The sequence below is a fragment of the Antechinus flavipes genome, chromosome 3, assembly GCF_016432865.1.
Source record: "Antechinus flavipes isolate AdamAnt ecotype Samford, QLD, Australia chromosome 3, AdamAnt_v2, whole genome shotgun sequence".
NCBI classification, from domain to species: Eukaryota; Metazoa; Chordata; class Mammalia; order Dasyuromorphia; family Dasyuridae; genus Antechinus; species Antechinus flavipes.
The window spans coordinates 567,256,438-567,280,601 of NC_067400.1; the positions used below are offsets into that span (position 1 = coordinate 567,256,438).

The 24,164-nt window shown below is 47.3% G+C and overlaps 1 protein-coding gene across 10 annotated transcripts in view; it reads right to left on the reverse strand.

The window, feature by feature from the left end:
* The window catches only part of ADGRB2 (adhesion G protein-coupled receptor B2), a 62,611-nt gene that overhangs the window by 21,465 nt on the left and 16,982 nt on the right, over positions 1-24,164 (reverse strand). For 6 of the 10 annotated variants that reach the window (XM_051987800.1, XM_051987799.1, XM_051987796.1 and 3 more), the window contains exons 3-5: positions 3,467-3,550; positions 2,307-2,471; positions 643-807 (exon numbers count right to left, since the gene is read on the reverse strand). In XM_051987800.1, the coding sequence (XP_051843760.1) occupies positions 643-807; positions 2,307-2,471; positions 3,467-3,550 (414 nt within the window). The remainder of the gene's footprint in view (positions 1-642; positions 808-2,306; positions 2,472-3,466; positions 3,551-24,164) is intronic. The other 4 variants (XM_051987801.1, XM_051987805.1, XM_051987802.1 and 1 more) reach the window with 3 other exon arrangements.

Here is a 24,164-nt window from a genome sequence, read left to right on the forward strand (position 1 = left end):
GACCCGGGCTCTTTCTGAAGATCTGGGCTGGTTAAGTCTCCCTTTAGGGAGCCTCCCCCATTATTCCTCCTGTCACCGTCATACACGTGTGCTCCTTTGTATTACAGAACAGAACCTGAGGTCCAGACAGTCCAAGTCATTCTTCCCCAAGGTCACCAGGCTGCTGTCCAGTGCTGGGCCTCCCCATGGCCAAGGCCAGGGTTCTGGGACACTTTGGACTCCGAGGATCATCAGGGATTAACCAGATATCTGCCCCCAGACCCTCACAAACCCATCACTAGAAATCCTACTGCCCTTAGAGAATGGAGTTAGGGGTCTTTCCCCTCAGTTCTTTTGGGGGCCCATGGTAAAGCTGGAAAAGACCCTCTACCCAAACCTCAAGGCTTCCCCTTCCAACCCCAGCAGCCAGGACACAGTTTAAAATCCAGGACGGGTCTCCCCATCTGGCCCTTTCCCACTTCAATGGTCCTCCCCAGCCCCAACTCCAGCCCAGCTCACATCTTGGACTCCTTTTTGCCCAAGAGACTCAGTAGGTAACGCCAGCGCCCTGGCAAAGGAAGGTGAGGGGTCAGCAGGACTGGGGGTGGTGAGGCAGGGGAGAGGGGAGCAGAGGAGAGGAGGGAAGGGGAGGGCGCTACTGACCCGGACAGGCAGCCAGGTTGCAGAGCTTAGTCTGCAGCTCGGGACCTTCGCAGGTCTTCCCACCGTGCTGGGGGGGCACACAGCTCCGCGTCCGGCTCCGGGACCCCCGCCCGCAGGTGCGGGAACACAGGCTCCAGGGCCCCCACTCCTCCCACAGGCCAGGAACTGTAAGGAAGCACGCCACCCAAGTCACCTCTCCCCACCCACCACCGCTCCAGGCTTAACACACCCCAGGGAAGGCCAGGACCCCTGGCCCCAGCCAGGATCCCAGGACTGCCTCCTCCCAGCAAGCGGAAGGCCCCCCTACAATGACAGAGGAGGAAAGGACTTCACAAGAGCACCTGGTCCGACCCCTTCCTTTTTACAGGAGGGACCGAGGTCCAGGGGGCAGAAAGCATCAGCTGACAGTCACAACACAGGGAGAGCAGACAAGCCTCGAGCCCCAACTCAGGAGCAGAGCTCTTTCCACTACACCACAGAAGCCATCAGCCCTTTGTCCAGATTCTGACCCTGGAGGAGGCCGGGGGCCAGTGCTGTCACCCCCGTGCGCCTCAGGCGGGAAAGCAGGAACGCTGTCTGCCCCTCCCGGAGGCTACAAGATGCCCCCTTCATTATCAGGCAGGAAAGAGTGGATGGATGGGTGTGGAGGGGTGGGCTCAGACAGTCAGAGCGGAGGGTTTCTCTGCACTACTCTCACTTTACAGATGAGGGAACTGAGGCTCAGAGAGTGGAAATTACTAGCCCAAGCTCACACAGGCCTTAAGTGGCAAGGCTGGGGTTTGAATTTAGAAATGGGAAAGCCCTATGTCCTTCATAGTCACCATGCCCTGCGCCAAGGCCCAAAGATAATAGGGTCAAATGTTATCTCCCCCAACGGAGAGCTGGGGACAATCCAAAGTCAGGGGCTGGCGAAGGAGCTATGTGTGTGGAGGGTACAGGACGGAGAGGGGGGGCCCAGCAGAGACATACAGGAGGACAAGGACACGCACACAGACAGGGGCCTTCCTACAGGCCCCAAGGCCATCCGCAGGGTTGCCCTGTCCCCAGCCCTTTGCGAGGGTCCCACGCTCCCTCCCAGCACACAGCTCGCTGGGCCCAGACCTAGGCAGCCCGGTTGGAAGGGGACTTTCCTCTTCCCCCCTAAACCTTGAAGACAAGAGAACACCGCGTGTCCCTGCCTGCACAAAGAACCAGAAGCTGACCTTCGGGTGTCTGGTAACCTGCTGAGTAAAGCTGGTGTGAGGTCATTCCCCAAGTACGGAGAAATCGGCCCTAGCGTTGGGTGCGGGGACATCCCTGCCGGCCTGAGACCTCCCTTGACCATCGCAGGACTCAGGCCTGGAGAACAGCCTTTCACTTCCCAGAACGGAGGCCCGAGAGGCCCGCTTGTCCAAGGTTGCCACATCACCCGGGTGATAAGTAACAGGCAGGTCTGATTCTAATCCGGTTTCCTTTCCACACTACCAGTGCCTCTCCCCATCCTACCACAGGACAGCCCCTCAAACGAGGGGCCAGCAGGTCTCCACTTAGAGACCCTCCCCTTTCCCAGAGAACATCCCCTCTCGACTAGAGAAACCCTGGTGGCTGGGTGGGGGGCAGTGCCCCTCCCTTGGTGACCCAGTGTTTTGGCATATTTAGGGGATGGGCGGCCCCAAGGGCCGTACCTGGACAGGTGTCTGTGTTGTTGCAGGTCCGAGTTTCCCGCAGTGGCCCACTACACAACGTCCCATACGGGGAGGAGACGCAGGAGCGAGTCCGAACCTGAAGGCCCTGCCCACACGTCAGAGAGCACACGCTCCACTGAGACCACTCCTCAGCTGCTGGGTCTCCTAGGAGAAAGGGACATGGCGTGTCGGGGCGTAGCAGGACGAGAGATGTCACCCAGGGCAGGCCCACCAGGCTGCTCTGCAAGGGCTACTCTGCGCTGAGACTGGGGGGTCACCAGGATGTATCTGAAGATAGGGTCACTGAGCTGCTCTATTCTGTGACTGTGGGGCTACTGAGCTGCTCTGAGCAGAGACTCCAGGGTCCCAGGCAGATCTGAGCAGAGATTCCAGGGTCCCAGGCAGGTCTGAACAGATTTCAGGGTCCTAGGCAGTCCTGAGCAGAAACTCTGGGGTCCTAGGCAGTCGTGAGCAGAGACTCCGGAGTCCTAGGAAGATCTAGCAGAGACTCCGGGGTCCCAGGCAGTCCTGGCAGAGACTCCGGGGTCCCAGGCAGTCCTGAGCAAACAGTAGGGTCACCAGACTGTTCTATAATATGACTATAAAGTCACCAGGGTCAATAGGACTCTACTGCATGGAAACCAAATAGCCCCATACCACGGAAGGCATGAACTGGGTAGGGATGATCTAGGGTTGGTTACTGAGACCCTGAGCTGATCCTTCTATTCGCAAAGGATTGTTTGCAGTGTCTGGCAATGGCAGGACTCCAGGTACAGGGGCTTAGCCCAATTGCAGGCCTCGGGCTCCCCTCTTCCTTCCTGTGGCCAGACCTTCCTTCCCACCAGCTGCATAGCTACTATCCCTAGACCTCAAACTTGCTCCAACTGCCCCCCTTGCTGGTCTGCAACCCTGGCAGACTCAGCATGGAGGAAGGATCCCTCCCCAGTGAAAGTCCACATTCCCAGAATGTCCCCAGACTCCTCTTGCTCCAATCCCTCTGTTCTCCCCAAAGGGCTGGGGAGAAGGAAAGCCCTAGCACAGGCTGCAGACACATAGAAACAAGCACAAACCCCCCAACATGCTAAGCATACGCCCTGATGCACTAATAAGCACATGGGCTGACACATCACAGGCCGGCAGACTCAGACAGACTTGGTTACCTGTCTGCGCCATGTACACTCCGGGCTCGTCTGCTGACCTGGGCCACTGGGTTTTCACCTTCGGCTCTTCTTCCGGCTCCTCACCTGCAACATGGAGATGCCCTCAGCTGGGGCAGGAGATGGGGGCCAAGGGAGAAGAGAAATCCCCTCTCCTCCCTCTCCCATCCTCTCAAATATGGAGCCATCCACAGGGTCTCCAGAGAACATGCAAAACCCATGATTAAGATAGTCTGGAAAGGAAAGGCTGGAACTGAGGGAGATTTAAAGTAAAAAAAAAAAAAAAATAGCCACATTATAAAGGATCTTAGAACACAGGCTGTCAGAGCTGGGAGGGCCCTTAGAACACAGGAGTCAAAGCTGGGAGGGCACTTAGAGCCCGGAGGTCAGAACTGGGAAGAGGCCTTAAAACACAGGATGTCAGGGTTAGGAGGAGCCTTAGAATACAATGAGTACTGAATTAGTGGTGGAAACTTTCTTAGGAGTTCTAGATTCAAGTTTGATCACTGTCTTTCACTGTGTCCTTGGACACTAGAATCTGTTTTCAGTTTCCTCATTTGTAATAGATTCTCTCTAGTCTAGGAGCCTTTTCTGTGAAAGGCAGTTGGGGGACCTCACAGATATCACCTCCTCCTGGGCCCCACCTCACTAGCCTGAGGAGATGGGCAGCCACAAGATTTCTGCCAAAGGAAAAATTAAGGCATGAATCTGAGGGAGTTAAAAATCAGACTGTCTAGGAGGCTGAAGGGTGTTTAGAACAGCATGTACATGCATTTAGGGATGAGGGCCCTTTCCCAAAGCCCCCAACAACACAGTTTTACAAAATGGTGGAGCTAAAAGGCAGAGGATTGGCAATGAAAAATCTGTCTATGTTATTCAAACGCAACTCCCCGAACCAGTTTCCTCATCTGAAAAAGGGGATGATTTGTATGGGTACAGGCTAATGGCTTTTTCCAGCTCTATGACCTTCTGGTCCCATATCGCCTCTGGTACCCTCTGAGCCTCGAAGGTTTGGTAAAAAGAAACAACTTAGAAATCTAAACAATTCTGTGGAAGCCGTGAGTATGAAGAGGGCTGGATTTAGAATGAGAGATCCAGGCTTTCCCAGTAAAGTGACTTTGGGCAAGTCCTTCAATTCTCTAAGCCTCAGTTCCCTTAACCTGTCAAAATGAAATGATTGGGCTAGAGAGACTTCCCAGCCCTAAATCTGTGACCTTCAAAGAGCAGTTTGTGCGTTTGGTATATCCAAGGGCAGCCAACTTTTAAATTCTCAACGGTTTTATATCTCGAAAATGAATTGTCTAGATGTAAGAAAATATTAATAATGAAGATTAAACTTAAAAATGTTTCAGTCATGTTTCTTTCCCCCCAGAGAAGTGGTTATTTAATGTTTGCATATCATCGGCAATAGGGATAGGGAGACACACACACACACACACACGCACACACACACACAAACACACTTCATCTTTGTTCATGTACCACACATTATGCCTAGTAAATATCTGGTTTGTTTAATTTTTTCCCTGGAGGCAATCCAGGGTCACATAGCTAGTGTCTAAGCCAGGATTTGAACTCAAGTTTATCCTGACTCCAGGCCCAGTGCTCTATCCACTGTATTACCTAGCTTTTTTCAAAGCAAGTGTTGTTTCTACAGGAAGTCTTCCCAGATTTCTCCCACATTCCCCATTCCAATTTTTCTGAGTCTCTTCTGAGACTTTCAAGTTGCTCAAAGGCAGACCCACAGAATTAAATGCAGCATTTCAGAATCATAGGGTCCCAGATTTGAAAGAATTCTCAAAGGGCTTAGGAGTCCAAGTCATATGTGAATTGGGCAGCTGAGTGGCACAGTGGGTAGAGTCAGGAAGACTCATCTTCCGACACTTCTTAGTTGTGTGATCCCAGGCAAGTCACTTGACCTTGCTTGTCTCAGTTTCCTCATCTGTAAAATGAGTTGGAGAAGGAAATGGCAAAGCCACCACAGTCTCCTTCCCAAGACCCCCAAATGGGGCAGAGAGTCAGGAACAACTGTTAAAAAAAAAAAAAGACTGAACACACAGTGAATTAAGTACCCTATATATAAGATGCTATCAAAAGCAAAAAAAGTCCCTGCCTGAAAGGAGCTTACAGATTCCCAGTGTTGAAGGAAAGCCACATGAACATGGACAAATAGATACAAAACAAACAGCAACCAAAAAAAGACTGAACTCTGAACCTATGATTTGATGGGCATAGGAAACTCCCAGGAAAGAAAATTCCCTCATTAATACAAGCATTCACACTTTCCCTGAAGCCTTTTCTAGTCTCAGAACAGTAGTTCTCAAACATTTTGGTCTCAGGACCCGTTTACTGTCTTAAAAATTGGACCTCAGAATATTTTTCTTTTGGTGAGTTACAGCTGCCATTATTCACTGCACTTGAAATTCAATAATACAATATTCAAATATTCAAATTCAATAATCACAATCCATTACATGTAAACATAAATAATATTTTATGAAAAATGACTTTTCCAAAACAAAATCAGTAAGAAGAGTATTGTTGTTTTACACATTTTTGCAAATCTCTTCAATGTCTAGCTTAAGAAAAGACAACTGCATTCTCTTATCTACTTCTGAAATTAGACTGTTGAATTAGGTTGTTTTGACTTTGAAATAAATGGAAAAAAAAAAAACCCAGCCTCACACAGATAAGCAGTTGGAAAGGGAGGGAGGAGTATTTTATTAGGCAAATAACATCTTAATATCATTATGAAAATAATAATATGATGTATAATAATAAATACATAGCAGGATAATAAGTTTTTACCTCATGAATTCCTTTCAAGAGTTTTGAGAATTTCCCCAAAGTTCATGGACCGCACTTGGAGAACCAGGCTCTTAGAAGGTTTTCTAGAAACCAGCTTCTTAAACTGTGGGTCACCACCCCATCTGGGATCTTATAACTGAATGTGGGGTTGCGACATTATGATTTATTATCAGCAAATAAGGATTTCTAGACCTGGGGTCACATAAAAATTTCTCAGGCCAAAAGGAGTCAAGAGTGTAAAAAGCTTAAGACTCCCTCTTCCAGAGCACTCATTGATTTGTCCGGGATCACACAGTGAGTATGTGCAAGAGACTGGACTGAATCCCCCCTTCCTAGTTTCTAGATCTGTGAGTCTATCATCCCCTATATTATACTGCCCCTCTGTTTATATGCAAGTTTTATCTACAAAATATATAAAGTGAATAAAAAATAATTTGGGTTGGTGAGGAGGGAGCCAGGGTCAGGAAGGTTTGTCTTCTTCTGCCCAGCTGCTGATTCTTTTTTTTTCCCCTGAGGCAATTGGGGTTAAGTGACTTGCCCAGGTTCACACAACTAAGAAGTGTTAAGTGTTTGAGTACAGATTTGAACTAGGTCCTCCTGACTTCAGGGCTGGTGCTCTATCCACTAAACCCATTCTTAAAACACAAATCTGACCATGTCACTCTCCTCCTCAAGAAGCTTCAGTGGCTCCTTAATGCCTCTATGTTAAAATGCAAATGCCTAAGGGAGCCTGAAAGAATCCTCAGGATTGTAGGAAGTAGAGGGGAAGAGGATGCCATTCCAAGCAACTAAGCAACGAGCAGCAGGTGCTTTATAAATGCTGATTGTTTCATTAGGCACCTACTCTTGTGCCCTATGCTGTGCTACATGTGTGTGTGATGGATACAATAAACAGAACCATCCTTAGACTAAGGAGTTTACAATGTATCAAGGAGAAAACATTAACATTATATAAGCAGATGTGAAATAGATACTAAATAACCATTGAGCAATTTGGAGGAATAACCCTTATGAGGAAATGCAAAAACAATTTGTTTGGACTATAGATACTTATAAGGGAAGTCAAGGCTGGAAAACTGGGTTGGAGCAGGCTGTGAAAGGTTTTAAATTATCAACCAGAGGAGTTTACATTGGGTCCTAGAGGTAACAGGGAGTCACTGAGTTTAATGAGCAAGAACGCAATGACATAGTCACATCTGCGTAAGGGTGTGCTGGAGGGCTGTAAGGGAGAACTGCTGGAGGCAGTTCTGACCTGCTTAGAACTATTATTAAATTTCGCTATGAGGGGGCAGCTAGGTGATACAATCCATAGATCATTAATCCTAAAATCAGGAGGACCTGAGTTGAAATATGAATTGATATTTGACATTTACTAGCTGTATGATCCTGGGCAAGTCACTTAACCCCTATTGCCACCCTACCCCCCAAAAAATTCAATGTGAATATTTATTCATTACCCAAGAATTGGCTAGCTCTACAAATCAGGATTTGATTTATTGTTTTGTTAATTGCCTAGACTTAAGAAAGTGATGGAAAAAAGGTTAATGTAGATTAAACTTAAAAGTGAGTCATACATACATTCTTTTCCCCCTGCTCAAGAGTTGGTTGTAAAACATTTATCAGCACAACCTATGCCTGACAGAATTTCCATCATTTCTTATTGCCCAGAAACACGCTGCCATATTCATAGACCGTAATTTGTTTAGCCATTCCCCAATAGGACATCCTCTTAATTTCCCGTTTTGGGCTACCATAAAAAGAATTTCTATAAATATTTTTGTATATTTAGATTCTTTTCCTCTTTCTTTGCTTACTTTCACGTGACACAGGAAAATCATTTTGGCAGCTATACCGAAGATGGATTGTGCTAATTAGGAGACAACTGCAATAGTCCAGGAGAGAAAGGTGATGTGGGCCAAGGGTGGTGGCTGTGTGAATGAAGAGACGGAGAGAAATACAAGAGATGTTGTGAAGGAACAAGTTTTGACAATGGATTGGATGTGTAAGGTGAATGAAAGTGGATGGCTGTAAACAGAAAATTACCTAGCTGGTCGTGCACAATCTTTCACACAGTGATAGCACTGGTAGGTTGTGAATAGTGTCCTATGGGGGAATGGCTGAACAGATTGCGTGTGAATGTAGCCATGAGATAGGATGAGATCAACTTCAGAAGAAGGTGGAAAGAGAAAGACTTTTCTAAACAGATACAGAGTGAAGAGTGGCAGTAGGAGAGCATCTTATTCAATGATAACAGTATTATAAGGAAAAACAACTTTGAAAGATGCTAGAACTCTAGCAATGAAATAACAAAACCAAGAGTTCGAATGGATAATCACTTCCTGATTAACTTAAAATATAGAAAGTGACATTTTTTTCCCAGATACAGCTAAAATGGATTGGTTTTACCATAATATATAGATAAACACAAAAAGATGTGGGGAGCTTTGGGGTTTTTAAAGATTTATTTAATGGAGAGAGGATATGGAAAGGACAAACTAATAAAAAATAAACATAAATATAAATACAAAAAATAAAAATAAAGAGACAGAGTGAGTAGCTAAAGATGACAACAAGATTATAAATGTGAAAATGGAAGGGTGCCTGGAGGCTAGGAAGACAGTCTGAAAAGACATGGAAGTAGGGGATGTAATCTCAGATAAAGAGAACACCAAATAGGTCAGTTACACTTGAATGTGGAATGAGTGAGGGAGAATAATATGAATTAAGTCCACCAAGATAGGTAAGAACCAGATTGTAAAGGTTTTAAGTACTAAAGAGAGACATTTGCATTTTTAACATAGAGGCAATAGGGAGCCACTGAAACTTCTAGAAGAGGGGAGCAACATGGTCAGATTTGTATTTTAAGAATCAGTTTGGCAGCTGTGCTGTGAAGATGTATTAGAATATGGGTCCTTTACTTGGGGTTCATGAATTTGTTCCTGTTCAAATTTTTATTAGCTATTTCAATATAATTGATTTACTGTGAAGGCTTAGGTGCTGTGTTATGCATTTAAAAACATTATTCTGGGAAGGGATCCACAGACTTCAAGACTGCCAAAGGGGTCCAGTACATATGCACAAAAAAAGGTTGAGGACACCTAAATTAGAGAAAGAAAAGACTTCTTATTCTTCCTTGATAACCTACAACAATGGAAAACTCATTCCTCCCTGAAGCAACCTATTCCACTTTTGGCCAGTTCTATTAATGATGAAGTTTTTTTTTTTTTCTTTTCTTTTCTTTTCTTTTCTTTTTTTCTGAGAGTAAGCTGCAATCTGAACCTTTCCTCTCCACCCTCTGGGTTTTTGGAAGAACCAGCCTCTTCTCCGGCCTGGCAGCCCTTTGAATATTTGAAGAAGGATTTCCTGTCCTGCCTTTTCCATCCCTTCTAAGTCTTTTTTGTCTCCAGTCTTTTAAACTCAAGGTCTAAGTCCTGTGGCACCTCATGAGGGACACTTCCCCTCCAGACTGGCACTGCCACTCCCATCATTCATTGCATCTGATTCTCTCAAAGCTCTGGAGGCTCGAGACACCCTCTCTGGCTACCTGAAGCTCAAACATCTTAACCTATCACTTCCTCAGCTTACTCATGAGCTCCTCTCCCCCCCCCCCCTCAGCCACATACAGAGATACTCCTACCCACAAGTATTCCCATCCCTGTTCATGAACTTTGATCACAATCTATGGACCTTCCACCTCTCCCTCTGCCTTGCAGCCATTAATTCTGCTCTTCATCCTCCTCAGCCCTTCCCCCATCCTTCCACCCTCTCTGTTCCTTCCTAGGCCATCACTCCTGCACTCACTTCTCCTTCCACCATCTTGACCCCTTGATAAGCCGGTTTAACTCTTGTCCCTGTTCTCTTTACCCTATTAAAAATATCGCCCTTCTAAGGATCTCAGGTTTGACTCCTTCCCACCATCCGCAGTTTTTGTTCCTACTTACATGCTGCTGGAGATGGAGAAAATCATGAAATCAAGCTGATTGGGTCCACTACAATTTATATTACATAACCTCAACTGGGCCCTCAGGCGATCCTTCTAACACCTCCCTAATTAACTCACTCTCCCACTCTCCACAGCAGCTCCACCAAACCTTTTCATCCCTTCTCAAACCTCTCAAGCTTCTTCCTCCCCCCACCTTCTCGCCTGAGAACCTTGCCTCATATTGTATAGAAAAAAAAAATTGAGGCCATTTGTCGAGAGCTCCGTCCTCTCCCCCTCCCCTTCTCCCATCTCTCAGATGCTTTCTGCCACCGTTGCTTCCTTCATCTCTGTCTCCCATGAAGAGATGGCCTTTCTCTTACCAAAGCAAATCCCTCTCTGTGTGATCCCATTCCAGCCCATCTTCTCCAGCTGATTGTCCCCTCTGTCATCCCTACTCTCTCACCAATGTTTCCTGGCTCCTTCCAACCGGCCTGAAATATACCCATATTTCTCCCAATCCTTAAAAGCTCTCACTTGCTCTGCCCATCCCTGTTAGCTACTGGATGATATTCTATCCATCACACAGCTAAACTCCTCCAGAAGGCCATCTGCAATAGGTGTCTCTACTTCCCCCTCTTCACCTTGTTCTTAACGCTTTGCTGTCTGGCTTCCAACCTCATTATCCCACTGAAACAGCTTTCTCCAAATGAGCAGTGCTTCCTTAATTGCCCAATCCAATGACCTTTTCTCAGTCCTACTCCTTCTCAACTCTTCTGCAGCCTCTGTCACTGTCCATCCACCATCTTTTCTCCCCTTCTCTCTAGGTTATTGTGACCCTGCCCTCCCTGGCTGTCCTCCTGCCAATCTGGGTGCTTCCTCCCCATTTCTTTTGCTGGATGTTCTTCCAGGTCATTTCTGCTAACTGTGAGTGTCCTTCAAGGCCCTGTCCTGGGTCCTTTTCTCTTCTCCATCTCTATGATTTCACTATGACTTCATCAGCTCCCGTGGGTTCAACTATCTTTATGTACATTACTCTCAAACTCCAGATCCAGCTCTAACCTTTCTCCCAGCCTCCAGTCTCACATCTTCAGCCACTTATTGAACATCTGCATCTTAAACTTGACACATCCAAAGGTGAACTCATTTTCTTCTCCCCAGAACCCTTCTTGCTAATTTCCTTATTACTGTATGGGGTACCTCCATCCTCTCAGTCACCCCGGCCCCACTGAAGTGTTATCCTTGACTCCTGTCTCTCTCAGCTCCTCCCCCATATCCAATCAATTGTCAAGACCTGTCATTTTTCCCTTTATAACATCTCTCATCTACGCCCCCTTTTCTCCTCTGACAGGGCTGCCAGCCTAGAGCAGGCCCTCACCCCTCCCCAGACCCAGCTTCTCTTGCTAGCCTGCTGATGAGTCTGTCTGCCTCCAGTTTCTCCTCATTCCAATCCATCCTCCATTCAGCTTTTGAATTGATCTTAACAAGCCGATCTGTCCACGTCATCCCCAAATTCAATAAACTCCAGTGGCTTCCTCTCACCTCCGGGATCAAATAGAAAATCCTCTGTTTGGCTTTTTAAAGCCCTTTATTACCCAGTCTCTTCCTCTCTCTGCAGCTCCCTTCTACCATGCATTCTGTAGGGCAGTGAGAGGGCCTTCCTTGCCTTTCCTTGCACACACTATCCCATCTGTCGACTGAGGGTTCTTACAGATTCTCCCCATGCCTGAGGAGCTTCCTAGCTTCCCCACCTTCTACAAGAAGCCTGGCCCAATCCCCCTTAATTTGAGTGCCTTCCTTCTGAGATGATTCCCAATTTATCTGGTTTATATACAGTTTGCATGTTGGATCTCCCATTAGACTATAAGCTCCTGGAGGGCAGAACCTGCTGGTTTTCTTTCTTCATATCCTCAGCACTAGCACAGTGTCTGACACCCAGAAAGCATTCAGTAAATGTTATTTGACCGACAACAACTTTGTGAGGGAGGCAGGGCAGAGATTATAATCCCAATTTCCAGATGAAAAAGCCCAGATGAAGGAGCCCAGTTCTTTAGATTCCTGGAGTTTCAGGGCCCAGGGATCTCCTTTTAAGAATCTAATACATCACACTGCTTCTCTAAAGCTAAATTGGGCACAATTATGCAGCCAGCTGAGAATCCACCTAATAGGAACATCATCCACATTCTGGGAGACTTTGTCAAATGCTTAATGCAGTCAAGTTATACTAAGCCTATGACATTTCCTTGAAGAGCTAACCTATTATCTCCATCTCCCCAAATAAATAAGGGCATCTGGACATGATTTGTTCTTGGTGAATAAACATTAGTTTGTGAGGATCACCATGTTCTTTTCTAAACGTCCATAACCACCTGTTTGAGGATTGGATCTCGTCCTTCTGCCAAACATCAAGTTTATTTGGCTCAATTTTCTGGAATGCCCCCTTTTCTGCCTTGGCTGAGAAGGATGACATTTACCCGTCTCGTCTTCCACCACCCTTGCCGTTTTCCACTGTTTCCCTGAGATTACAGATAGTGGGTGTGAGATCACATCAGTGAATTCCTTCAGCACCCTAGGACGCAATTTGTCTGGGTCTGGAGGCGCGAACTCATTTAGAACAGTTAAATGCTCCCTTCCTATCTCATCACGAATCTTAGGCTGCAGTTCCCTCTGAATGATGTTTGTTCTCCCCTTTTCCGTCTGAAAGCTGTTCTCCTTGTTAGGAAAACAGAAACAAAATGTGAGTAGACTAGTTCAGCTTGTTCTCCTTAGCAGACACGTATTACTTTATTCACAGGGCAGCAAGTTGGCTAAATGGATAGAGTGCCAGACCGGGTTTCAGGAAAACCAGCATTCAAATCCAGCTTCAGACACTAACTAGCAGTGTGACCTTGGATAAGTCACCTAAGCCCATCTACCTCAGTTTCCTCATCTGTACAACACACTGGAGAAGGAAGTGGAAAACTGCTGCATCTTTGCCAAGAAAGACCCAGACAGGATCAGATACGACTGAAAAATGCCTGAACAACAACTCTACCCACCCCAAAACAATAGGTCAAGCTGCTCCCTGGCCTGTGTTGCCTTCTGTATGTGATGGAGAAAGCCAGGAATCTCATGCCGAGTTCATTCAATCCTTCTTTCTACTACAGTAAATTCTGATTATGTATAAGATATCATGTTAAAACAGGGATAGATAATCATTGCATAGAATATATAATTTTCTATGATATATAATAAATAAAAAAACAAGCATTTATTAAGTCCCTACTATAGGTCAGGCATTTTTTTAAGAGCTGAGGATATAAGGAAAAGCAAAAACAGCTCCTAGCCTCAAGGAGCTTACATTTTAACAGAGGCACACGCACAGCTGTGCAAAAGCTTCCATTCTATAGGAGTTAGGGGGCGGGGAAGTGTTCATAAGAGGGCAGTGATGGGAAGCAGCTAGGGTCACTGGGGTTCCGCTGGTGGGTGTTACAGTGCTGGAGGAGATTCGTGCCATCAGCCCATTTTTTGCCCAGCCCTGGGCACTGATAAAACAAAGCAACTGCCAGGGACAGGAAGAGCAGCTCTTCTCGTGTTGGCAGCCAGGCTATCCCATATCCTTTCCCTTTGAAGGTTGAAATCAACTGGATAAACTCACTGGGGCAGAGATGAGAAAGACACAGTTTATCTGACAACCTCTCCTTTCGAAAACTAGTTCAAACTCTGGGGATCCTGGGGACAACCCTCCATTTCTCTCACAGTCCAGTGTGGGCACTAGGACCCCCAGACCTCTTATAGATGGCCCCAGAGTCCTACATTTCCAAGAGACAATCCCAGGGAAAATCATGGGGCCTACATTCTCCCTCTTCCCAGACCAGGAATATTTCTAAGAGATGGCTCTGATTGCCTCAACCTTCAATGGTTGAGCCCTGATATCCCTTAAGGGTGGCCCTGAGCCCATATGCCCCACTAAGGATGACCATGGGAGGGGCCCTTCTAGGGAATTCTGAAGTTCCATATTTCAGAATATTGCTCATATGCCACAGGGTCTCTGGTCTGATCCTGGACTCACCACTACTCCCCCATTCCATTAGCAGTTAAATGGACTACCAGAGGGGCTCCCACTGAATAGTCAGTGCCTGCAACACTGGTTTTCACAAAGACTTCTGGTCATTCAGTCTATCAATCCTTTGGGCATGAGAAGCCAGAGAAACCATTATGATGACTCAATCTCTCTGGGCTTCCAGAACCTGGCTGGACCAGCCTGTTTCCTAGATCTATAACCTAGCCCCAGGCCAAACTCTCTGAGCCATATGTCACCAAAACACCTCTCATACTCTCATCCCTAATCCTGAACTGCAAACTGCTCCTTCCCCTTCTAGACCCCTTTCTTCTTCTTCCTCCTCCTCCTCCTCTTCCTTCTTTTCCTCTTTCCAACCTAACAGAGCGCCTGCGTAGGAAGGACTTTATTTACAAGAGAAGAATAAAGTTATAATTTACAGCTATAACAAGGGACAAGCCTACTCAGAGTGTGATGAAATAATCTGCCCAATGCAATAGCAGGAGAGCTCGCTCACTTACCAAACCTGCCTAGAAACCCATTTCCCAGGCCCTCCTGCAAGGTCCTGCCACGTGGCAAACTCAGTGTGAGTCAACAGCATGAAGCAGCAGACAGAACTGCAAGTGTGACCTTGGGCTGTTCACACAAGCATAACGGCTACACCAAGGAAGGTGAGGATCCCATTTCAAGCAAGTCAAAAAGCATTTATTAATACCTACTATGTGCTAGGGATACAAAGAGAAGTTAAAAAAAAAACCATATCCCTGCTCTCAAGGAGGTCACAGTATAAGGAGAGAGACCAGAGGAAAACAACTATATTGTTCAGATGTTTTTTCAGTCATTTTCATTCTTCTTGACCCTATTTAGGGTTTTCTTGGCAAAGACACTGGAGTGGTTTGCCATTTCCTTCTTCAGCTCATTTTTACAGATGAGGAAATTATGGCAGACAGGGTTCATTAAGCACCTTGCCTAGGGTCACATAGCCAATTAAGTGTCTGAGGCTGGATTTGAATCCATGACAGTGAGTCTTCCAAATTCTTAGCACTGTACTCCATCCACTACACCACCTGCCTGCCCGATACCTATATAAGCAGGATAAACTAGATAGTACAAAGACAATAACTTAAGGAGGACTGGATGGTGGAATTTTAGTTGGGACTTGGGGGCAGCCAAGGAAGCTATGAGAGAAGAGATGAGAAGGGAGAGTCCCAGGTATGGAGGGGAGAGTCAGAACCTGGAGAGAGGAGACAGAACATCAGGTTCTAGCCACAGCAGGGAGACCTGTGTCAATGGACCTTAGAGTACAAAAGTGGGAATAAGATGTAAAAAGGCTGGAAAATCCAAGGCAATCCCAACAAATTTTGGATAGAAACTGCCATATGCATCCAGGGAAAAAAAAGCAATGGAATGGAATGAAATAGAATGCAAATCAACATATACTATGTTCACTTTTTTTGTTTTTTGTTTTTTCTCTCCTGTGGTTTTTTCTTTTTGTTCTGATTTTTGCCTCTCAACATGATTCATAAAGCAATGTGTATTTTTAAAAATTAAGTTAACGTTAAAAAAAAAAAGACTGAAAAAGCAGGAAGGGACAGTTTATTATGAAGGGCTTGGAAAGGACAGCTAAGTAGTACAGTGGATAGAGCACCAGCCCTGAAGTCAGGAGGAGCTGAGTTCAAATCTGACCTCAGACATTTAACACTTCCTAGCTGTGTGACCCTGGGCAAGTCACTTAATCCCCACTGCCTCAACAGCAAGAAGTCAACCAGAGAGAGGCAGCTAAATGACACAGTGACTAGAACGCTTCCCCTGAAGTCAGGAAGACCTGAGTTCAAATCTGACCTCAGACACTTAATACATACTAGCTGTGAGACCCTGAGCATGTCCCTTAACCCCAATTGCCTCCCCCCAAAACAAAACAAAACAAAAAAGTCAACTAGAGAATTTTATATTTAAGCTTGGGGATCATAAGAAGCCATTGGAATTGATTGGATAATAATAAATGATAGTCAATAATTAATAAATGATTACTGATTGAACAGGAGAGTGATGTAGTTGAAGCTGGGCTTTAGGAAGATCATTATGGCAGCTGAAAGAAGGATGGGTCCATCAATCAACAAGTATTTATTAAATCTCTACTGTATGCTAGGCTGTGGATGTGAAGAAAGGCAAAAACAGTTTCTGCCCTCAAGGTGCTTGATTCACTCAGCAAAGACCAAATGAATGAACTGGGAATGTTTAAGCTGGAGGAAAGAAAGCTCAGTGGAGAGATTAGGATCTCAGAAATCATCTGGTCGAATCTTCTTGTTTTATAGATGAGGAAAATAAGACTGGGAGAGGGGAAGTAATTTGCTTAAAGCCACACAGATGACTAATAGAGAGGAAATTTTCACCTGGGTCCTCTGAAACCAAAGCCATCATCCTTTCTATAATTGATGTCTTCAAGTTTCTATGGAAGAGGGACCAACGTTTGCCCTTGGCTCCGAGGGCAGCCTGTGGAACAATGGGAAGCAGTGTGGTCCAGTGGAAAGAAAATTGGCTTTATGGTCTGGGGCCCCATTTTCACGTGCAATCTGGCATTTTCCTGCCTGGAGATGGGAGGAGCACTTGGCTTCTCTGGCCTCCTCTTCCTCATCTATAAAATGGAGAAGGGGCACTAAAGGGCCCCTGAGGTGCCTCCCAAGTCTAGATCTAGAAAAATTGAACTGAATTAAAAATTCAGCTCAGGCTGTACCTTTTGCCTATCTTTCATACATACTTATACAGGAATATGATACACTGTAGGCAGACTCCCACCTCAGACCCTTATTAGCTATTGAGGTTTAATCCTGGCCAAGTCACTTAACTGCCTCAGTTTCCTAAATCGTGTAATGAATTTTGTGAGGATCAGATTAAATAATATTGATAAAAAGTGCCTAGCACTTAGTAGGTACTTTATAAACACTAGCTATTATTGTTATTGTTCCTTTCTTCTTCCCTCCCTTCCTTCTGAACTAAGCCTGCGTTCTGAGGTCAATAGACTGGCTTAGAGTAGAAATTTAGAGACATCCAGGCTGGAACTTATTTATACTTCTAATGACCTCACCTTGGCGTTTTATGTCTGAATTAGTATATTTTTATTGCCCTCAAAGACAAACCCTAGAAAATCGGCTGTAGTCATCAGTCATAACTAAAGATGGGGATGGAAGGGACAGCGAGAGTAAAGGCCAGACTCAGGTATCCAGTGAGGATGACAGGGGCCAGAGAAGAAAGAAGTTAATTAGGGATCGGGGTGGCAGTGCTCCAAGTCCAGGGACCAAACAAGCTCAGGGGGCTCCCAGCAGGCCTAGAAAGTCGGGAGAATTGAAAGCTCTGAAGTCAAAGTTCTCCTGGAACAACTCCAAGGAGGAGCTAAAACAGGGGGAAGATGACCCAGTTTAATGAGGCTTAAAGTCCTAGCCTGGATCCTTCGAATCCTTTCTGGAAGGTTTTCCTCTTTGCTAAACTGATGGCCCATTACTGTCTGTGCTCTCTGCCACCCCTTCCCAGACCCCTGAGGTCCCTAAATCTCCTATGGCTCTCCTGGCCTGAGTGAGAAATGAAATCCTGTCTTCCTCTAGTCCCAGTGGGACAAGATCAGAGAGGGGTAAATGAGAGAATGTCTCTCCACATTTGCAAACGTGACTGCCATAAGCTGGGGCCTTATCTTGCTCTGAATTTCCCAGAAAAGCCATTTTTTAAAATTAACCCAGCTGCCTTTCCTTGGGGGATGAAAGGTTTTTATTCTTGGTGCTTAAACCAAGAGACCCAGGGACCCCAGATGCAATGTGCTATGAGAAGGGCTGCCAAGGGCAACATTGGCACCTTAAGGGGTTTTCCCAGGGAATCGTAGAATATCAAAGCATGGAAGGACATAGAAGAACATCTGGTCCTCTCCCCTCATTTCACAGATTTGTTTTTGTTTTGTTTTTATTTCTGACTTTTATGTTCTTTATTAAATTGGAGATATGAATAAATTCATCTCAACAAGTGTCCACTATGTGCCAAGCAGTGGAGATACACCTTCTGCCTTCAAGGACTGTATTCTACAGTTTGGGACTGATAATTTAATTCCTTTAAAATACATTCTTTCTGAATGTGCAGGTTTTTTTTCTCCCTGTAAATAGACCATAGAATATATATTCTATATATATTCTGGTATAGAGCATGCAAAGATAGTAGGGAGAACAGAACGAGGAACCTCATGGAAGAGCATTCTGAGAATCCCTTATGGTAATGTCAGCAGCAGAAAGGAAAGCTGGGTACTCAAGGATTGCCTCCAGGAAGGTCTCTGAGATTAGGAGCTAAGAGGTCTCAGGGGAAAGGAAAGTCGGGAAGAGATCTGAACAGCCTTTGATAGAAGGGAATGATCAAATTATTAATAATTAAAGAAATGCAAATTAAATCAACTCTGAATTTCCACCTTCTATCTCTCTGACTGTCAAAGATGACAAAAATGAAAATAACAGTGGACAAACTGTAAGAAAAAGGAACACTGATACATTGTTGGTGGAGCTATTGTTGAACTTCTGGAAAGCAATTAATAAAAAAAACAATAATAGCATTTATGTAGCATTGTAGTGCTTTAAGGTTTGTAAAGTGCTTTATAAATAGTTTATTTCATTTTATCCTATTTGGAACTAGTCCCCTCCAAACTAAAGTTAAAAACACTAAATTGTGTATACCCTTTGACCCAGGGATACTACTCACTATTATTTATAGCAATTCTTTTGGTAATAAAAAATTGGAGACCAAGAGTGACCATCTATTGGGAAATAGTGAAACAAATTATGGTACATGGACATAATGGAATGTTACTGAATGCACCATTAGAAATGATGAAATGGATAGTTTTTGAGAAAACTGGGAAGATCTGCATGAACTGATGCAGATTGAAACAAGCAGAATTAAGAGAACAATTTGTATGATAACAACATCATAAAGAAAAATACCTTTGAAAGGCAAGAGAACCCTGATCAATGCAGTGACAAATCGTAATTTCAAAATAACCAAGGTTGAGTTACATCACCTACCTTCTGCCACTGAAGCAATGGACTGAAGGTCAAAAGTGACACATACATTTTTGGGACATGGTCAGTATTAGAATCTATTTTACTTTATCTATGCATAATTATTATGATGGTTTTCTTTCTTTTGTTCAAGGAGAAAAGGAGATTAGAAGAAAAAAATGAGTGTTCATTAATTGAAAAAAAAATTTAAGAAATAATTTAAAAGTAAGGAAAGATAAAAGTCCAGGAGTCAAAGACAAGAGTCTCTGGGTCAATGGCAAAAAAAGAGCTGGAATCCCAGAAGAACTAACCTAGGTAAGCAAAGCCTCAAATCCATATCAGGATCTCAGGCTGATAAATGCTGGCTTTTCCAAAACTTTTCCCATGTCATTATTCTTACATGTCTTGTCTCATAAGATCCCTGCTAGGGGAGGCAGACCAGTTTTATTATCCTCATTTTACAAAGGGATTCAGAGAGGGGAAGGTGTTTGCCCAAAGTCAAAGAGCTGGTGGCAGAAATGGCTAAAATTTCAGCTTCTAGACTATGAGTTTCATTTTTGGGTATCTTCTGCCTGATGCTATAGAGGAAAGTGCATCAGTGTTGAAATTCGGGAGAACAGGGTTCAAGGCACAGCAAGAAGACTATATTAAATGAAATAATATTTATAAAGCACATAATACAGTAGCTAGAACATAGTTGATAATAAATGCTCATTCCTTTTCCCACTTCTCCTACACAACAAAGCTGTTAGATTCTCCCCAGAATTCAGAGAATCTTTTGTTGTTGTTGGGATTTTTTGATTTTTTTTTTGGAAGCGATCAGGGTTAAGTGAGTTGCCCAGAGTCACACAAGAATCTCAAAGAATCTGGTACAACCATGAAGAGAAACATAAGCTTCGGCTCCTATTCCTTTGGCAGAAAAACAAAAGAAGTAACTCCCAGAAAATTCTGGGAGAAAGGATGAGCAAAGGTAAAGTAACTACATTTAGGTTCAAAAAATCAATTGCAAAGGTAAAGTAACTACATTTAGGTTCAAAAAATCAATTGCAAAGGTAAAGTAACTACATTTAGGTTCAAAAAATCTATTGCACAAGTACAGAATGAGGATCCAAGGACATCTGAAAAAAGGTCTCAGCTGACCCACCAGCTCCATATGGAACAACAGTGTGGTGCAGCTGCTAAATTTAAAATATATATAACATGATCTTGGACTATATTAATAGAAGTCTAATGTCCAGGCAAGAAAAGGAGTGAACAGTCGCACGGTCCCATCATGCCAGCTGTGACATTATTTGCTGTGAGTGTAGGTAAGTCCCTTAGCCTAAATTGCTGTTCTCATTTATCAGATGGAAATCATGCTTGCCGCACCCTTCGCAGAGGACGGGTGTGGGGGGAGTGTTACTCTCTCCTTCCTGTACCCGGCTGCTCCAGCCAAACCGAATGACTCACGGTTCCCCAAATTTGGCCCGCTCTCCCCCACTGCCAAGCCCTCATTCTCCCTGTTCCTAGAATGCTCTCCCTTCTCATTTCAGCCCATGCAGATGCTCTCCGTCGTTGTCCACAAAGCCCTTTCCTATCTTCTCTCCTCAAGAGGAGGTCCAGGCGGGGTCTCCCCTCCTCCCCTGCCTCGGTGGCTAATGCCAGTAAGAAACACGGGGGAAGGGAGTAGGGGAAAGGCAGACTGTGAACGAGGAGGTGGAGGCGGCGCTCTCCTGCCCCGGGCACCGGGAGCCACCGTCTCGGGTTCTTCACAGCTGGCACCAGACGCCGATTCCCAGTAACTAAAGGTCAGAAGGCAAAAACCATGGGCTCTGCTCCCTACCGGGGAATGGGTCCCCAGCTGGGACTGCCGGCTTCCTGCTGCCGCTGTCAGGGCTGGACCTGCCTCCCCACGTGCCCCCTCCAGCTGTCCTGGGGCCCAAGAAAACGCCCCACCCAGAGCGCCCAAGCCTGCACAGGATGCTGCCTCCGCCCCCTCCTCCTTCCCGTTCCCTCCTCACCCCGTACCCCCCCACTTAACAGATTGCAGCAGCAAGATGGTACAAATTTATAGCTCAACTCACCAAAAATAACAAGAGATCTATCAAAAGCAGTTTGCGTGAAATTAACAGGCGCCCAGACCCTCTTGTCAAGCTCGGGCTCGGCGCTGAGGCGGGCCCGGGCACTGATGCCCCCTCTCCCCCACCAGCTTCCCATCCCTCTCCCCCACCTCTTCAAGTCCCCCGCCCTGCCCCCCTTCCTCTGCCGCTGCTGCTTTCCATGCCATTTCTCTTCTCCCTGCCAGTTCTCTCCTCCCTTCCCTCTGGCTTCCCGGCTCCTCCCTCCAGCTTCGTCCCTGCCTGCCCCAGTGCAGACCATTCAGTGCAGCCTCAGGATGCTTGGCAGAGAGGCTGGGGGCCCCAGAGAGTCCTTGCCTGGCAGGGTAGCTGGGAACCCAGGGGGCCCTCCCTTAGCAGGGCTGCTGGGAGCCCAGGGGGCCCTCCCTTAGCAGGGCTGTGGGGGTCCCGGAAGGCCCTCACCCGGCAGGGCAGCTGGGGGTTCTGGGGGCCCCATGCGTTCCCAGGCTGACACCCTGCCGGCTGGGAGATGCCAGAGCTCTGCCAGGAGGGGCAGTCAGGATGAACCCTCGCCTGCCACCACTGGCCAGTTCGGGGGCAGCTCTGGGTTAGGGTAACAAGGACCCCTGAATCCGCCAGACCTCTGCCCACAGGCCAGCCCCATGACTGGCACCAGGCAGTAGCTCGGACCCTCTGAGCCTCAGTTTCCAAAAGGGATGTGTGTCATCTGGGGGGCAGGGCTAGGGACCCAATCTTTACGGTCCTTTTCCAGCCCCAGCTCCTCCGGCCCCTGTGACCAGACGCCCAACTGCCCTTCCCGGGCATCTACCGGCCAGAGCATCAGGAGATGGAGCCGTTCCCAGGAGCTGGCTCCAAGACAGTCGGTACCGGAGTAAGTGCGGTCCATCACACACACACACACACACACACACACACACACACACACACTCAGCTATCACAGTAAAGGGTCTCCCATGTGCCACTGACTCCCAGCCCCCTCCTGAGCTCTGGGGGTCCTGGAAATCCTGCTCCTTCTTTTCCCTCCTCCTCTCCTGGCAGATAAAGCCTTGCCCCCTGCTGAAGAGCCCCAGGTGACCCAGGGGAACACCAGAGCGCTGGAGGTTGGAGGAAAGGATCGGGGTCTCTCTCTCCCCCCACATCCTCCCAGCTCCCGGGCCAAGCATAGGAAATTGGAGTTGGCTCTCTGCTGCCCACCCGCCTTCTCTCTCCCATCCCCACGTATTCCTGATCGCAATCTGTCCGCTGCAAAATGCCAGCCCGTCTCCCTGCTGCCGATCCAGCCATCCAGCTGGCCTGGCACAGAGGGGTGGGGGAAGGGGTGGGGGGAGGCCAAACGTTTGGCACAAATGGCAACGCCCTGTCGGCACGGGCCCCTCCGGCCCTGGCAGTGGCTCTGGCCCCAGAGACGCTCCCTGCTTCAGAGAACGAACCACGCGGAGCGCCCGCTCTCACTGCTAATTGGCACTAATCTGCCCGATGATGGGCCTGGGCAGCACCGGAGGTAGCAGAAGGGAAGGCTGCTTCCCTGCGCCCACAGGCCTCGGTGTGCCACAGCGACTGGCGTGCCCTCCTGGAGCCTACGGCCGCCGCGGGCCCCTCTCCCCGCGCCCGCTCACGATAACAGCCACCTGCACTTCTCCCGGAGGCTCGCCCTCCTGGGCACCGGTCTCTCAGAAGTGCCAGCGGATGAGGGATGATTTGTAGCAGGCCCGGGGGAGGGGATGCCAAGGGCGGGAGGATTATCCCCACCGTGCCACAAGATATACAGCCTCATGATTTTAACTGTCAGAGATGATTGGCAGGTAAAAGATCCTATTAGCATCAGGTCTCCTCGTCTGGCTGGGGGTCCTAGCCTTGAAGCTGTAGCCTCACGTACACATCCCTCAAAGCCCCCGTGCCAACCGCCTTTGGCTCTCCGGAGCTGGGGAACCGGGACTTCCAGGGTGCTCCATTCCCTCAGCAGACCACCCCAGCCCAGCCCCCAATGTTTCCTGGCTCTCAAAGTCACCAGGGCGACGGACCAAATCCTGCTTCCGGCTTCACAACAACCCGCCATCCCCTGGCACGGTGCCCTGGATGGCACAGTGCCTGGATGGTGCCCGCCTGTGTGGGCAGAGCCTCCCTCTCTGACTGCTCTGCAGACCGAGGGGAAAGCCAGACAGGAATATCTTTCCCTTCAAGTGGAAGGGAAACTGAGGAGGGGGAGGTTTCTGCCCATCCGCCTGCCCACCCGGCTCTGCTGCTTTCCCCAAAGCCACGTGCACCTTGCTATGTGCCCTGGAGGAGAACAGAGAGAATAATAAAACCACTGGATATATGGCCCCACTCTCCTTGGCTATGTTCAACAAAGAAACAAAATTCAATTTTCTCTTGAAGGCCCTAAATCTGAGCTCCCAACCCCCCCAGGGTTCCTGCTCACGGGAAGCATCCATAACCTGCTCGGTGCTGCCCCTGCCTCCCTGATCTGGCCCGGGCCGGAGGGTCTGGCACTGGAAGGCTTTGTCACTAACTCCAGGGCCCAGCTTCACCAGGCCCTGCCCCTGTGGGTCTGGGGGATCCCATGGCACAGACCCTGAGACATAGGGGCCCAAACTTCCTCTGTGACAGGGAGAGCAGGATTGGGAACCTGGAGAGGCTCCCAGGCCTGGGCCTGAGAAGGTGCTGCTGGCCACAGTCCCTTTGCCCCCTGCCATGCTGGGGACCTTCTCACATATGTTTCGTGGATGTGCTCCCAGGCACATCCTCTCACACAGAGGGGGGTGAGGGTCGTACAGGTCTGGGCTTTGGGAGGGGCCACGAAGGCCACTGTCCACTCCCCCCCGCCTCCCGC